We start from the raw sequence: 17664 nt of genomic DNA on the forward strand, positions 1-17664 counted from the left end.
CCAGAAGCAGGTCCTCCAAAGATGACCGCAGTGATCAGGTAGATTCGTAAGGGAATAGGAGATCCTTCAGGTATGTGTTGGCCACAGAGCATATAGGGCTTTAAATGTCAGCACCAGCTCCTTGAATTTAGCCTGGAAATAGATTGGGAGCTAGTACAGATGAGCCAAGACTAGAGTGGTATGTTCCCTGCCACCCACTCAAGTCAGCATCCTGGCTGGAGTATTTTGCACCAGTTGAAGTTTCCGAACATTTTTCAAGGGCAGCACCATGTAGTGCACCATGTACTGCAATCACATCGCAGTAATCTAATTTAGATATAATCAGGGCATGTACCACAATGGCCAGATAAGGCTGCAGCTGACTAAGTAGTTGACGCTGGCAAAAGGCATCCCCTGGCCACAGCTGACATGTGCTTATCCAGCCATAGGCCTGGGCCCAAGAGCACTCCCAAACAACAGACCTGTTCGTTCAGGAAAGTGCAACTTCATCACCTTAACGCCTTTGTCAGATGTTCTGCTCACCGATAGCACTTCCATCTTGTTGGGTTTAAGCTTCAGTTTGCTAGCCTGCATCCACTTCAAAACTGTCTCCAGGGTCCTGTTCTAGCATTTGTTATGAAAATACATAGGTTCCTTCTCATTTTTGATGAGAGTGAGAGGGACTATAAAGCTGTCAAAGCTTTATACTGGAAATGGATTTGGAATTGGAGCTCTTTTTGCATGTGGCTTAGACTTGCTCATGTACTCAAAGGAGTTTCCTACACTCCAGGTTTTGGCATCTTAATGCTTGGTAGGAGGTGGAGTGGGAGGGGGGAATGAGTGCCAATCAAAGTACCTTATTGCACGGGGTTGAGCCTTCTCCTGCTGTCTGTACTGTACCATGCCTACTGAACCTGATTTAATGAAGGGGTCCTGGTTGTGCATAAGTAATCAATGTATGAATTCCATTTTAAACTCTCATTTTCCCTTCAGTGCGCAATATCAGCCTGGATGTTCTGAAACCCTCCTTTCCAGAGATTCTTCTGGAGTCTCATATGGTTATGATCCGAGTAGGTGGAGTTTTTGTTTGTAACTTTTCTTCTTTAGCTTCCACAAAACATTATATTGTTAGTGACTGTGCTAGCTGTCTCCTTGAAAAAGGAGAATAAGAGGATCCAGGTCTGTTAAGTTTCAGATGAGTAAGTGGGGAAAGGTAGAAACCATTTCCTAAGTTGGCTTGTATGATCCAGAGAGGTTGCTCAGTAATTTGAGTTCCTCTTCTGTTCATGAGAATTTAAAAAATATATCTTAAAGACGGCATTCTTTCAAGTCTAAAAAAGTACACAGAAAAACAACATTTGTAATAATCCTCTCTCATCACTCTCTGAGTGCAAGTGGGCACACAAAAGTTTACACTCACTGGTGAAGGAATTACCTGGGACACTGGGATTTGGTTCCCAGACATTTGCTTCTTTCTGTTTATTGCTAGTTCTCACTTTGTCTAGCAGTTCTTTCATTCTAATTCTGAGAATAGCATATCTCAGAATCTCAGCAAAATTTGTGAATGGTTTCTGATACTCTGCATTTAAGAGGATGTGGGACTACAAACTTGTGTTAAAACCATCTTTCATGGTGATCATACAGTTGCATTAGATAAAAGTTTGGATCCTGCTGTAACTTCCTGTTAGTGAGAACGTGTGTGTGAGGGGGTCACCCATTCCCCCTCCCACTGCAGGTCTGACATCCCCCTCATGCTTTGTTTTGGGCTGCGGAAGGAAGGGAGAAGTGATGAAGTTCTTTATTGCTGACAGAAATTCCTCATGTCTGTGGAGATTTACCATAGGATCCATGCTGAAGCTTGTTTTGAAAGGAAAGTGGGAGATCTTTATTTACATTGTTTATAGTGGTCCTTTCTCACTGAGACTCAAGGCTGATTACATAGTGTAAGTCAATATGATCAATGGCTGGAACATTCGGTAAACAATACAATAGGGTATGGATTGCAGACATTTGAAAACATGCAGAAAGCTGAAAGCAGAGCTGAAACAAAACTAAGCAATTTGACATGACATTAAAAATGCAGAAATTATTTGTGCTTATTTTAAAGTGGTTACAAAAAGACACAAATTTCAACACAATGGGATCCATGGGAATAATTTTGTTGCTGTAAATTAAAGGTTATGTATTTTCTCGGTGAAAGCAAATCTGTTAAGCTTATATTTGGGCGGGGTGGGGTGGGTGGGGTTAATCCATTCTAACAATAAAGATTTGAGGGAAAGAAGGGGGGATTCTACCCAACTTCCTGTGCTCACTTCAGTTCTCAGTGCCTATTCTAAGGAATAGATGTACCAGCTATGCGGCATTATTGTAAGAAGAAGCTATGTCTCCCAGAGCCATAGCAGAATGGATACCTGAGCTTAGTCTGTTTTGCCAGTTTCTGGGGTGAGTGGGATTGTAGCAAATTACTTATATTTGCATATACTGGAAGTGTTGTATCATAACTGCAGGCTAATAGTGAGAGATGATTACAATAGGAGAGAGATATAATTTGTCATCTGAATGTGAGAGAGCAGCTGCACATCCAGGAAGAGAGATTATTGGCAGTTACAAAGATGCTTGTCACATAACTGTTTCCTGATTATAACGTTACCATTCTTACAGGGAAACAGTGGCCTCAAACCAAAGGAGAATGAAGTCACGTCCAAGCCCTGGCACTGGCCCATCAATTACCAGGTAAATGAATAAAGTTGTTGGCAGGTGCACAAGTGATTGCTAACTTTTGGGATCTCACGTTACACCTCTCGTGATTAAATGAACAGTCTAATGAATTATTCTTCAGCTGTCTTTGGATATTTGCATTTTGAATGACAGCTGAAAAAAACCCAAACTTGTCTTTCTTTCTCTATGTAGTTCTTGTTATGTAGTTATCCTGTGTTAATTTATCAGTAGCCTCTGCATTGCTACTTAGCAGGCACCCTGGTTTAATGCTATTGTACAGAAAAACTGTAGATGGCATAAATGGCTCCTCTGATGACCATGCAGTTTATATTTAATTATGATCTTGCCTAAGTAAAGTAGCTGAATAGCTTCTGGGTGTAGGAGACCCTTCTCTCCCTTGCAGCAGCAGATTCCTATGGAGACCCCTATGAAGCTTAGGATAATAATATAGGCTGAACATTTGCATTGATTGCTTCTGATTACGGTCAACAATCTTTCCATAGGGCCTGCGTTTTTCTGGGGTGAATGAGACCGATTATAGGGTTTATTTGCTTGGAAACCCGGTAAGCAGACATGGCTCTAGTTCCTTGAGGTGAGATACGGAAATGACTTCCTCTTGGCCTTTGTAACCCATGGCTTCCCTCTCTTTTTCTCAATCATTTTCTGCCTACTTTTAGTAGTTTCTCTATAGTTTTGTGGTGGTACTTCGATATCTTTGTGTACTTATTAGACTTTCCTTCATAGGTGATCTGGTGGCTGAATCTGATCACTGTTGGCTTATATCTCATAATGGCAATGTTCTTATCTGTGGCCATCAAGAGGGGAGCTCACCTAACAGCTGAGCGGAAAGGTAAGGTGAATCTTTTTATACACTGTATTGATAACATAACTTCCTGCTACAGACACATTTACCATCTGAATGGGAGGAAGGAGAAGGGAAAACCTTGTGTGTAATGTTGAAATGATCATAATACTGATGAGTGGGGTTGTAGCTCCTCGAAAAATGCTCCAGGAAGTTGAGAGAGACCCTGGAATAATCCCCAGTAAAGCATGAGGGAGATGCAATTAGAAGAGGACAAGTGGGGGACATGGAAAGACTTGTGGGGAGCATCTCATTCTCTCCTTGCCCACCATGTCCTTCTCCAGCAACCTCTTCCCTATGACCCAGTTGCTTGGTGCTGGCTAAGCTGGGCCCAGTTACATGCTGGGAAACCTGCAAGGACTTGCTGGGATTACTCACCCCCTGTATCCCTTTCCCCACATTATTTCCTCTTTCCGTCCTCCTGGCAGCCTCCATGCACTTACCTTTCCCTAGATCTTTTTCTCCTTCAAACCCACTCAACAACTTACCTTTGATTTGCCCACTATCTTCAACTATATTTCTTAATTTATTCATTGTTGTACTGTCTTCCTCCATAATGGGGACCCAAAGCAGTGGACATCATTCTCCTTGCATTCATATTATTCTCACAGCAACCTTGAGAGGTTGGTGATCCAGTGAGCTTCCACAGCAGAGTGATGATTCAAACCTGGGTCTCCCAGATCCTAGTCTGAAACTTGAACCTCTACACTACACTGGTTTTGTGTGTGTGTGTATGTGGGGGTGCTATTGAATACTAGCAAGCAGCCAGGCAAGTCATATAGTATCAAGTCATCTGGTGGTTGCCTTTCTGCCTGGCCCCAGTCAATCCTCTCTCAAAGGCCAAAACAGCCCTGGAAAGAGTACTGCCCCTTCCCTTTGCCTTTTACTGACAGAAACTAAGCCTGGAATACTGGCTAAACTGTTATGGTGGCCTAGCAACAGATACTGAGGGCATCTGGTTAAAGCTACAGGCATTCCTTTTACCATTCTGGATTTTTTTTTAAAAAAAAACCAATATATTTTTCTTTTAGCTTCCCAATTTTTCTGCATACCTGGGGCATTTTTCAGGTGTGTAGGAAAATCTGTCTTTTCCATTTATGGCTTTATACTCTGGATTTATCCTCATATCAGGGCCACTTGACTATTAGTATATAAGAAATTGAAACTCCTGTACATATGTAGAAGTTCCTTTAATACATGATGAGAGCTGTCTTGATTCAGCCTAGATTTTTAATTGAGTCTGTAGACTTTTCTAATTGAAGGAGATAAATATCATTAAAAGAAGTTTCATGCAACAAGTGAATATGGTCAAAACATTTTAAAGGCTGAAAAAAAGTGCTGATGTTAAGATCCAGCCAAGAAAATGTAAAACACTAAAAGTGAAAAAGTCTCACAGCGTTAGCAGGTGTTTTACTCCAGCTATTGTTGATAAAGAATTCCTGTAACAATGAAAGTGACCTGAAAAACAGTTCCTTAACATAGTTCATTTAGTTGGAATTTGGCTCCTGATTGGGTGGTCATCTTTAGGGCTTTGTTACCTTCCTGCTCTCTTGCTGAACTATGGTCTCATTGATCTTTCGATAGTTGCTAGCTGCTGCTTATTGTGCATGTTGGTTCCATTACAGTAGCACACAATAGTATCATTAACATAGCAGTAACTTATCTAAGAGTTCTTGAATATTCTTTAAAATCTTTCTGGGAAATACTTGGCCTGTTCAGGTATCAACTAAACTCTTTTGGTTTCTTCATGGGATAATGTAACTAACTGAAGAGACGTGGCTTTTCACAGTGTTCTCTGCAGTTCCAGTTACTCTGTGCTGGCTTGGAGCTATGGTAATTGCTAGCATGCATACTGGAAATGGAGTTAGTTATTTGCAATAGGACTCTATTATTTTCCCCCATGCTGTGCATTGGCAAAATTGTGACATGAAATATACAGCATTTTGTATACTCCATTAAACCAGTTCCTGGCAAGAAGTACGATGTAAAGAAATTATAAGGCTTTGAGATTAGAACAGTTCAAGAAATGCTGCCAGTGCTGGAGACCTCAGATGTGTGTGCCTGTGTGTTATGTTGTAGAGCTTTCCCAAGTCCTGTTGCGTGGTGGAGGACTGATCATGCTGGGATGGCTTCTCCATTATCTTCCGTTCTTCATGATGGGCAGAGTACTATATTTTCATCATTACTTCCCGGCCATGCTCTTCTCTTCCATGTTGACAGGTAAGTTTCACAAATAACCACACAGCAAAAACATGCTAGATTAAGAAGTTCTCAAAAGACATGAATCACTACATTCTGATTTAGCTTTAAAATTTCCCTAGTGTGATCTAAACTTAGACTAGACTTCAAGCTTGCTCAAGCATAGTTTTATTGGGTGGCCTTGGGCAGGTCATTTTTCACCCCAGTAGGAACCCAAAGCAGCTAACAAGGGGGGGGGGGGAATACAGCAACAAGCAAGAAAGGGAAGAAGATTCTGATTGCTAAATAGGTCTTTTCTTTCCACCAGTTGCCTAGATCTAGAACCTGACACTTAGGCTAAGAGTTATAGGATAAGAGCCCTTTGGTTCTCACCTCTGGACGTGCCTAGGCCTATTTCCTCTGTGCAGAGAGGATAGCAAACCCAATGAGATGTTACTCAGCTGCTGCTAACTAGCAGGATCTTCTTCTCCTGCCAAAATGTCTATCAAAATATGTCTTGACATTTCTGGGCCTCACCAAATACCAGCCTTATCTTCATTTCCTTGTCTATTAATTTTCCTTTTCTTTTTTCAACTGTTTTGTTATTGGCAGTTCCAGTCTGCACCAACTTTGCCTCTTTCTTGTCCTGCTAGATTTTTTTCTCCTCTTTCATTTGATAACTTTATTTATCTTGTGTTCCTCCTTCAAATTCCTTATTGTAGAGTCATCTGGTCCTTTATTTTGCTCTTGGTTTTAAATAGTTGTAGTCTTTCCCTTTAAAATAGAGCATTAATTTAAATGGGAATCCCCATATATAATTAACTTCCATGTTCCTAAGTTCTGTTTATTTCTACAGATGCTTACTTAATTTATACTCTACCTTTCTCTCCAGTGGTGTCTCAGCGTGGCGTATATTGTTCTACTTTTCTCCATTTATCCTCACAACAATCCTGTGAGGTAGGTTTGACTGACAGTGTGTGACTGGCCCAAGTCACCCCAGCAAACTTCCATGACAGTCCAGCATACTAAATTATGTTTTTTCAATCCTAGAATTAAGATCTTCTGATGCTAATTGTTTTGAATGTTACCATTAGTTTACCTAGTTTATTAAATGGGATTTCATCTGGAAAGAGGCAAATTTTACCTTCATCTATTGGTTTTTTAATTTTCCAAGCCACAGAAGAACTAGTTTTGAATGCTGATACTAGGGTTTTTTGGTACTTTGTTGACAGTTCCTGTCATACTTAAAAAATTTCTATCAAAATGGTAGATGTCCTCATCAAGAAATCCAGTATCTTATTTGTTTCTAGAGCGAATTCCTTGTTTTTTAAAAATCAGCAGTTTCCTTCTTCTGAACTACAGTTTATACTAGTTATCCTTCTTGCTCGTTATTTTGCTAAAGTAATACATTCCCCAATTCTTCCAATCTATTCTGATCTTCCAGTCTTTAACCATTTTCAGTTCTTTTTTCCACTTTTTTTCTAATCTAACATACATCTCTTGTCGAAGGCTTTCACGGCCGGAGAACGATGGTTGTTGGGGGTTTTCCGGGCTGTATTGCCGTGGTCTTGGAATTCCTTGTTTTTTAAAAATCCAAGACCACGGCAATACAGCCCGGAAAACCCCCAACAACCATCTAACATACATCTCGTTAAGAAAAGTCTTCCGTTTTTCTGTTATTATGTATCTGAATTCTCTTTAGGGTTCTGTGTTCTATAAAATGCTCTATAAACTTTTTCTTTTATCCTCTGATAATCATTCTGTTCTTGTTCTTCTTCTGGAATATTATTTTCTAAAAAAATACAGCAATCTTCTGATATTACCCATTTACTTCATTCTGTGTCATAATTTTGCACAAAAATACAAAAATCCAACATTAAATTATTAAACTAATATTATGGCTGCTTATCAGTAGGCTATATTTTCCCATAGATAAAAATCAAATTAAAAATTATTTTACTGACTAACTATATTTCCCCACTAATCAGTATTTTATGAACATTAAAAATAAACTTTAGTCTTTCAAGACTGGTTATTACATAAGTTCAAATTATCAGAACAGACAGACTTCAAGAAAGCTGCTCAAGTGCAATCAAGACTAATAAAAATATTGTCTTTGAAAGTAGAAAGACTAGAACAAATCACTATTGCACAGTAATGCCTCCTCTAATTAGTTCTACAAATTCTTTGCATGCTCAAATAAATTAAGTATTCTTTCTAATAATTATTATCGATATATCTAATTCTCAACCTGGCTGCATCTGTGGATATTTAAATAAAGAGATCGGAGCTAGGAACTGGGGGTGAGGAGGGTGGTTAAACTCCTTCAAAATAATAGAAAGCCTGTGGCTTTAAAAATAGATTATGTCAATGGCCACTTTAGGGATTGCTAAATAAATCCCAACAATATTGGCAGCCTTCAAACCTTGATTTCTGTCAGTAAAAGGCAGAGAGGAAGGCCCTTTTCTGGGTTATTTTGGTCTCCTGGTCTGCCTCTGTTCCCCTTCGCTCCTGATTTGGAGGGGGGGACTCATTGAGGCCAGGCCAAACAGCAGCTACCAGGCAACTTGTTATCACTCAAGCATGCACACTGGTGGCTAAGACTTCATGCCACACAGCTCACCTGGGCCCAGTAGCAGCCTTCATAAAAATTGTGTGACTTGGCTTGGCCTGGCAGTGACCAACACACAGCTCACCTAAATAACTTGCTACCACACAGTTTTTGCAAGTTGATCAGACTGTTCCCAGGGGGAGGGAAGGAGGAAAAGCTAAGAGGCAATGTGATTCAAATGTACTAGGATCGGGGACCACCCAGGTTCAAATCCCCACTCTGCCATGGAAGCTTGTTGGGTAGCTGTAGACCAGTCACACACACTTTCTCACAGAGTTGTTGTGAGGATAAAGTGAAGAAGAGGAGAATTATGTAAGCTGCTTTGGATCCTCATTGGGTAGAAAGGGGGGATACAAATGTAGTAGTAGTAGTAGTAGTAGTAGTAACTCTTCTAAACAGATCAGTGCCCCACTCAGAGTGGAAAACATAGTCACGTGTTATCATTATCCCCACGATGCCACTGGGGAGGTGGGGCTGAAAGGAGTGACTTACCCAAGGCCACCTACTGAGCTCATGGCAGTAGTTGGAGATAAACTAGCATAGTGCTAATTCACAGCCACCACTGTGCTACAACATAAAACAATAAAGCTGAAGGGTTGTAGGAGGCAGATAAAAGAAAGGTTGGTTGATGAACAGAAAGAAGAGAAGGAAGCAGGGAAAGGGGGAGAGAGTATGGGATTGTCAGGAGAGAAAGAGGAAATCATGAGTGGAAGGAGATACAGGGGGGAAATGAAGAGCGCCCTGCAAGTTCTTGCAGGTTCCCTCCTTTAGATATCATAATACCCAAGATAGAAGAGTAAGAGAGCTCAAAAATAGAAAAGTTCAGTCTTCCAATAGTTTGTATTGCATAAAGCTTTTTCAGAAAGTACTTAATGTTGCATGGAGCTCAGCAGGAAGCCTTTTTATAAGAACATAAGAGGAGCATGCTGGATCACACCATTTACACTGGCATAATGATCCACCCAGTAGCCAAGCAGTTGCCCTGGAAGGCCAAACAAACAGGGTGTAGAGGTTGAGCCCCCCCCCCCCCCCCGCTGCTGCCTGCCAGCACTGGTATTCAGAGTTCTGCTATCTCAGTCGCTACGGTTAGTAGCCATTGATGAATCTTTCAATATTTAAAGTTGCACAGAGCCTGAAATGAAATGATAGGGTTTCTGGTGATCAGTATTGAAGAACCACACACAAAAAAAATCAGTTTTCACAAGATGGTGGTTAGTATTACACAGAACAATCCAGATGTTTATAAATAGAGCGCTTTCTGTAGACGATGTTCTCGATAACCCAGCGGATGAGGAAGAACAGTCATCTAATACTTACTATTGAATTGGTCCCATCCCAAAAGAAAATTCTTCCAATAGCATGTGAATATTGTACATGGCCAAGGTGCAGAGGAAAAAAAAACAATCCTACAGTGGTTAGTTTTGTACAGGGACCACAACCAAAAGAATCAGTCCTGACGGCACACAAGAAAACGGCTCAGAACAAAAGAGCAATTTTCTGCTTATTAGTATTGCCTGTGACTTGTAAAGGAGATTTAAAAAATAGAGGGCGTTAGCCTTTAGAAAAGTCAGTTTCTGACTTTTGGAGAGAGAAGCTACACAGGTCCAGTAAAATATGTATTTTCCCAGGAAAATTTAATAAACATAATACATTTCAAATGGCAGTTCACTGGTCCCGTAACATTCCATCATTCTCTTAACAAGATGATACTTGCTAAGTCCAAGGCATAATAGGAAAGAGCCACTGATCGTTGAGAAATAACATAGTGCAAGCTCAATGGAAGCTTATATCATCTTGCAGAATTCACCACAATCTCTTTAAAAGAGGTCTGAAAATAAGGCATGATTACTTCCCCTCCAGCTTTCTGAGAGCATTGGCTGGTGTGCATTTAGAAATGTACTTGGCCCTTTACCAAGGCATGTATCCTTGGCTACTACTGACCTTTGAGAGTCGGACAGCCCAGCAGTGCCCACCCCTTATCTTCAGAGCAGCAGTTTCTATCCCCTGAGCGTGAGGGCTTCAAACTCCTTGGTTGGTGGAGAAATGCAGGTTGCTGACAGGTCAGAAACTGTTGCCATGATCCCTAAAGCCGTCCTCTCTCAGCCATAGTAGCTTATGACTTTTTGAAGGGGGGGAGGGGAGGGAGAGTAACTCACCACTCATCAGCAAAGCAGCAGTTTACCCCTCCCAGCTTTGCAGGGAGTGATGGCTTTGAACATGACTGGTGGGAAAAGGCAGGGTGAGGAATGCCCCTGCTGTGATCTCCAGCACCTTCCTGATCTGTAGAATTCATATTGCCATTGTTTGGCATCTTGCTGGCCCCTGCTTTGAGAAACAGGAATAAAATACTAGTAAAAGTACAGAAAATGAGAAGACAGTAGTAGCAGTATGGAACTTAGAAATTCTGGAAATGTGATTATAAAAAACAACCACCCTAATGCTGTTTTCTGCTCAGAATAATGTGAATGCCCTGGTGATCTGGTCAAGTAAGGAGCATTTGCTTTCTGCCACTAGGACGCTTGCTGTGGAACTCATCATTGAAAGCTCCTTCAGAATGTGAAATACATAGAATAAGCCTTGTCTTTCATCTTGGATATACTGATATGATTGCTTGGCTGCATGAATCTTTTCATATTCAAATATATCTGTCCTTTTCTTTCCTTCTCCCTTAGGGATTACATGGGATGTACTCCTGAAATTCTGTGCTGGGCTCCTTTCAGCCAGCACCCAAGTTTATAATTGTGGGATAGTGCTGTTGATTCTGCTCAGTGTGTACAGGTGAGCATTGGTCCCTGAGTTGTGAATTGCAAGCTGCTAATGCATATCTGAGGGCTATTTTTGAGATGGAAGAGCTACCATGAGTTCTTAATTTACTGTTTAATTTTTAAAAATCTCTATTCTGCCCTTCCATCCTAATTTGGAATCCTAGAACAGGTCACAATAAATTGAAATTATATAAATATGCAAATATTTTAAAATACCCCAACGTACAATACAACCCCCACACCTCCTGTGCTGATCTGTTAAAGAAAACTAATCCCAACCAGCTAAAAGAGTTTCTTTAAAAGCTGACAATTCCAGTAGAAATACCCCTCATGCCAGCAAAACACAATTGGCTAGCAACATAAAGAACAGTAATAATATGAAGGCCTCTCAAAGATAGTTGTCTTCAGCATACAGCATAAGACCAAATACGGATGGGGCCAGTGTGAATTCCTGTTGGTGTTTCCTCCAGAACTGATAGGTTTCTAATAACTACTCAAAATATTTGGAATGGGAGGGGGGCATATAGGATAGGATCTTGGAATATAATCTCAGTACTTGTCACACAATGCATAATTGTGATATTTGTTGCTGTTAGATGTAATGATGGCTGCTCGCTTAGGTGGCTTTAAAAAGGGATTTGACACATTTGTAGAGGTCCATGATGGCTGAATGAGACCTCTGGGTATTGAAACACTGGCATGTTTCCAGCCATGCAGTTTATCCAACAGAATGGCATTTCCGTTTGCGGAAGAGGGGCTGGCTATTTCTGTTGACCCTCTCTTCCACTGTAAACCCCCACTTTTCTCTCCTGCTGTGGGTCTGCCCACTTCAGACCAAAACTCTGCAGCAGGTGGAAGCAGCAGAGCCTCCCTGTACAAGTCCAGCAGTGTTTGGACACTTCCCATTATATCGCAGAATGCCGCTGCTGGTGCAGGCAGCAGCAGGGAAAGGCCTTGGCTTCTGTCTCTCTTCTAGGGCCTTTTTTTTTTTTGCTACTGTGGGAACCAGGACGCAGGACTAGCCAGCCACTGTTCTTATCCAGTAGGGCTGTTCTTATATGTGGGCAGGAGTGTGTGTGAGAGTAAGCGGTTCTTGAGACACTGTGACTATAGGTAGTTTTTTAGGGCTTTAAGAGTCATAAGCAGCACTTTTTGAGTTGGGCCTGGAAACTAACTAGTAGTTAATACGGTTGAAACAAAATACCAGTTGCATGCACCCAGCAGTTCATCCTTACCCAGCTGCATGTTGGGCCATCTCGAATTTCCAAACATTCTTCAAAACCAGCCCAATGTAGAGTGTGTTACAGCTATCGCAATATCTGTTATGAAAAAATTTGCCTAATGAAAGGCACCATTTGATAATTCCAAAAATGCTAGGAAATAAGCAAGGAAGCTCCACAAGACTGTCTTGGTCATGTGGACAATGGAAGAAAAAATGTCTTGTCGTGTGAGCTGGTCCTAATTAAGGTGTTTAATATTAATACCATATTGACATTCACATGGCCTGTGACCTGATACTTAACTGGAGATGTTGGGGATTGAACCTGGGACCATCTGCATGCAATGCAGCTGCTCTGCCAACTGAGTCATGGCCCCTCCAGTTTCATGCTGCTGTCTCTTCTTAGGTGCTTTGCATCTCTGTAGTGGTTATGGTGTAACTCACTTGTTCTCTGCCATAATGCAATCATATAAGAAGCTTTTTAAAAATAATTACCTATTTCCTTTAACTGCAGTAGACATCTAATACACTCCTTTGAAGGAATTAAGTGTATTAAGTATTGAATGTATTATCTCTCCAAACTGAGTGAATGAATGAATTCTAAATTACCTTGCAAAGTTTGATAGTACTAGCTATATTTGGTGTGTGTGGGGGGGGGGGGGCGGGGGGGAATGCATGAACCATACCCTCAAATAATTCCGGAGTCCTGACTGGTGTCTGTGGTAGCTCTGTGCTCTGCTAGTGTGAAGATGAGGTTAGTTGAAATATGATTTATGTTTGGAATTTGTCCACAGCTTCTACCTCTTCCATCCTCTCTCTTACGGGATGATAGGACCTCTGGCATCTGATCCCTACAGTCCAATGGCTGGGCTTCGGTGGCTGGAAACATGGGAGTTCTAAATCCAGCGTGAAACAAAGGAATACTAGGAGAAAAGTTGTGAAAAACTTCTAACCGCTCGACAAAAGCTGTGAAGAATTTGCCCCGACAGCATTTCTGTGCTGGGTCAATGGACTGTTCTGCTTGAGGTCTGAAAAAAGAAGCAGCCATCAGGATGCATCCCAGTCTATAACCTCTGCCATGGGGCCTAGGACTCCAGTTACTTGAGCCAGCTCCTGCTTTAAAGTCTGAACCATCCAAGCAATACACTTAGTCAGCCAGCTGTGGCCTTCACAGCAGTGTCATTTGTTTGTACGTTAGAGGATGCATGGGTTTTTGCAAGCATATATTTTGTGTCTGCCTGTCTCTGGTTATGAATCATTTAGAAAAGCACAGGAACAGTCATGTGGACACAGAAAGGAAACAATCTTCTGAGACTGGGATGCAGTTCACTTTCATGGCAATTTTTAAAACGGTGTGTTTAGGTATTATATACACTTACACACCTATGTGCGCACATGTTATGTTTCTGAAAGAGCATAGCTGCTGCTCTGATCCTCAGGAACTTGGAAACCTTACAGCAGCTTGAAGCCTTCCAAGATTCTGTGCCTTGCCTGGCCCTTGAACAGAAAGGCAATGACTGCTTTGTATCTTTGCATTAATGCCTTTGCTCTGAGCAAAACTAACCACTTAAAATAACCTTGTAGTTACCTACAAGATCTCATACAGGAATGAAACTGTCATCGCATTGACCTTTTGCGTGAGGACTGTCCAACCAGAGGAAGCTGTTTAATTTCTATTGTATCCTATCCTAAATTCCTCTGATGGGGAGAAGTGATGCCTTTTGGGTGAGGCAAAAGTGGATATATAATAGGCTAGAGCTGATGCAGGAAACTGTCACTCATCCTGTCAGCCTCACTAATTCTCCTGCCTGTGGGTATCTCTCTAATGAATGTAGAGTATGCAGAATATGCTGCTAATGGTAATATATTGGTGCATTTTTTCTTTTAGATGCATATTGACTTCTGAGAAGAAAACTATCCTCTTTGCTGTGGTAATTTATCTAGCAAAAGGGTTTGCAGCTGGAGGACAGAACAAAAACTCTTGAACTAGTTCATGGAAAGGACTACCAAGTCTCTACCAAGAGCAAGTGGAATAAATGCCCTGAGAAAAAAGGGAGTGTCCTGTTTCCTCCTACAGAATGTTCCCTTAGTACTTGTTCCTGGGCATCATAATTTCTCCAAAGCAAATTTGATTTCTGTTCCAACAACATGGGGCCTTAAAGCTTTCTTTGCATATATGTCAAGGAAGCTGAGGCCATCAATTCCAGAAATTTCATTTCAGGACCAAATTGAAGCCTGCCACTTCCCCATCCCCCTCTGGCATCATGAAAAGGGCTATCACTGTTGGCATGGAGACTGTATGCCAGCGTTCCCAGGAGAGGCTTGGATGGCTGTGAGGTATCTTGACTGTCTGAGGTTTAGGCTGCCAGATACATTAAGAGGAGAAATGCAAGGCTTGTTTTTACTTAGATGGCTTCTTCAGCCAATGTAAGAATGTCACATCCATGTCTTTAGTTAGCAGCAGTGAGCTTAGGTATTCATCCCTCATATAGTACAATTATTAAAGGGACCCAGCCTTTCATCATAATTCCCTCACCAATAAGAATCATTACACTAATGGTTTTGATGCTCTTCAGTTACTGGTTTTGATGCTCCTATGGTTCCCTGTAGCAAAAAACACTGCTATAACTGACCTGGGCTTCAGAGATCACATATAGAAAATGAGAGAGAGAGTGAAACTTTCCATTGCTCTGCATCTGTGCTGTGGTGAGAGACAGTAGACTGCATGTACAACTGGTCATACAGAGTAGGAGTATAGTTGTTTGTAAGAAGAAGGCAAATATTACTAAGAGCATTACTAAGGGAGCTGAGAGCTTACACCTCCACGAAGGGCTCAAGCATTAGTCTTGAATAGAGTTTCCTGGAGCAATATCCCACGTATTTACCTGAATCAATATGAAATTTCCAAGTTCTGTTTTGTATTTTTCTATAGCAGCTGAATATAATGCACCTTTTAGAGCAGTAATTTAATTCTGTAATAGCTGAATATAATGCATCTTTTAGAGCTGTGGTTGCTTTTTAGGGGAGGGAAACCAGTGCAGTATTTTCCTTTTAAATTCAGAATATACAGAATTTCTGTACATTTCTTTCAAGAGTTCTGCCGTAACCTGCCTATTTGCAGTCTGTCCAGTTCTGAGAAGCTTCTCACCATGTGAGCTGTCCCTTGGCTAAATCGTTACTGCTCTCTAAAGCTGCTACTACTTCTGTGACTTGTCTGGCAGGACTGCTCTATCTCTTTGGAAAGTTATTGCAGACCATAACAAATACAGAATCTGATTTTTAAAAAATCAACAAGCTGCAAACTTGTAATTCCTGTTTGCTGTTACTCATAGAACTCTGCTGATTTATTGGTCACTGGAAGGCTGGCCTGGTTTCTTGTCCATCTGAAATGGGTTCTAGTAAAAACCACTGGAGGGCCCCCTTAACCCTTCCAAAACCAATAACACAGTCACAGAAAGAGCTGTAAGGTTTGGGGTGGTGGTGGTTATTGTGACTTTGCTGGAGAGTGATTGTGCATTGGCTGGTTGGGGGGCAAATAAATGGTCTTCTGCCTGGCATAGGATGGTAATGGATTTTGGTGTCTTGTAGTGCATTACTTCCTTTCTGTGCCTCTGATCGTGGCTTACTTAATTTTGAAATCTTAACTTTGTGATGCACCTGGGTTGTGCCACACAACTAATTAACATCTTCTATCTGTATGCTAAACCCTTTTCTGTTTTTCTAAAATTTCCAGAGTTTTTTAAATCCTTTCTGGATTGTCTTTGCAATGTAATCCATTGCAGTATAATTCCAAGTAAAATGTGGATTAGAGGATAGAGAAAGGAATATCATTATTACAAAGGATGTAAAATCAGTTTCTCTGTCTAGTAGAATAGAATACAGATCAAATGGTTAGTTTTCTTGACTGCACAATCTCTGTAGAATATAGGCGTCATTGGCTCTGCAGATTTCATTGATTAGGTTTAAAGGGCCGTAAGTGGCTTGTTCTGTTGTTTGCTGTCCATCTCCTCTTTTCAAATGATTGTGTTAGGATCATTAACTTCCCTACCAACGGATAAACCTGTTGGTCTAGGCAATGGACTCAGCAGTCAGTCCTGCATATTTAAACATACTTAGAATGATGTTTCCCTATCCCATCAGTGCTCTTGCCTGATCCGAGGTAAATTATATCATGATGGAATATTTGCTAGCTGTGGAATTATAAAGGAAATGCCTTTCCTTGAGAAAAGAATCATGCAGTCTTTTCTTCCCTGTGAGTGCGGGACTAACAATAATGGTATTTTCTAGGAGACAAGAGGGTTAAAAATCAGCAATAAAAGACTGCCCTCCCTCATGGCTGTGCCCTCTCCCTCTGTCTAATGAATGCTGTATCCTAAAAAAAGCTGTGCTGTGTACTTCATGTTCATGTCTAGAGTAAAGCAAATCATGTTTCTTTCAGCCACCACTGTAGTTTTCTTTATAAAGGTTTGGACCTTAAGCTCCCTTTTAGTAAGCAGGCTCCTTTCTTGAACAGAAGAGTCCTCATTTAGCAAAAATAAACCTGATGATCCATCCCATAGGAGGTTGGTATACAGAGCTGAACTACACATTCAGAAACACCGACATGGTACAGCCCTTCCTGAACTGTACTTATTCAGACTGCAGGTCTTGCACCCACTGAACCAGCACATCAGGCAGGTAAGGCTAGAATCTTCTCTGTTCTGAAGCAGGGGCTTTACCATGTCATTTCTGAATTTGTTGTTCATCTCCAGTTTCATTGCTTTAAGGAAGTGATTTGGGCTCTGCCTTAGGCATCATAATATGGCTATAGATAGTATGATGATTGCCTTTCTAGTGACCCTAGACAACCTTTTGTACTAATGCTGCTAATACTGGAGTATATGTGTGTATGAATGAGCATGTGTGTTTTGTACATGACCACTGCCTGTACTTTTAACTGAACTTATTTCATTGTTCTGCAATGTACATGGTACAAAAAAAAGAACTGGTAGTGTTTTTTGTAAAGGGATTAACTGAAAATTGGATAGAATTGACATTTTACTTTCGTAATAAATAGATTTTCTTTCAAATGTCAGTTTATGATTCCTTTTCTTTTCTGGTCCATAGAATCAGCATGAAGATAAAGGTAGTTCTGCAGAAGACAGACATACTAGTCGCTATATTAGTTGCAGAAGGCAGACATGCTGTATCTCATGGTCACCCTTGGTTCTGCTGCATTCTGCAAGCAAGAATTCACTGTGGTCCAAGGATGAGTATGAGCATAGGAAAGGAACAGGTGGAGGGAAATATATCTACACATAGCATTGTTAGCAGTCAGACTCCCCCTCTCCAT

At 41.0% G+C, this 17664-nt stretch overlaps 1 protein-coding gene across 2 annotated transcripts in view; it reads left to right on the forward strand.

Moving 5' to 3' along the window:
* Positions 1–17348, forward strand: part of POMT2 (protein O-mannosyltransferase 2) — a 37656-nt gene extending 20308 nt beyond the window's left edge. The window contains exons 15-21 of one of the 2 annotated variants that reach the window (XM_054972806.1): positions 973–1049; positions 2641–2712; positions 3201–3260; positions 3442–3547; positions 5639–5779; positions 11021–11126; positions 13127–17348. In XM_054972806.1, coding sequence (XP_054828781.1) covers positions 973–1049; positions 2641–2712; positions 3201–3260; positions 3442–3547; positions 5639–5779; positions 11021–11126; positions 13127–13232 — 668 coding nt within the window. In that variant the 3' untranslated portion in view covers positions 13233–17348. The remainder of the gene's footprint in view (positions 1–972; positions 1050–2640; positions 2713–3200; positions 3261–3441; positions 3548–5638; positions 5780–11020; positions 11127–13126) is intronic. The other variant, XM_054972807.1, reaches the window with a different exon arrangement.
* The last annotated feature ends 316 nt before the right edge of the window (positions 17349–17664 follow it).

The sequence above is a fragment of the Eublepharis macularius genome, chromosome 2 (genome assembly GCF_028583425.1).
Source record: "Eublepharis macularius isolate TG4126 chromosome 2, MPM_Emac_v1.0, whole genome shotgun sequence".
Classification (NCBI taxonomy): Eukaryota; Metazoa; Chordata; class Lepidosauria; order Squamata; family Eublepharidae; genus Eublepharis; species Eublepharis macularius.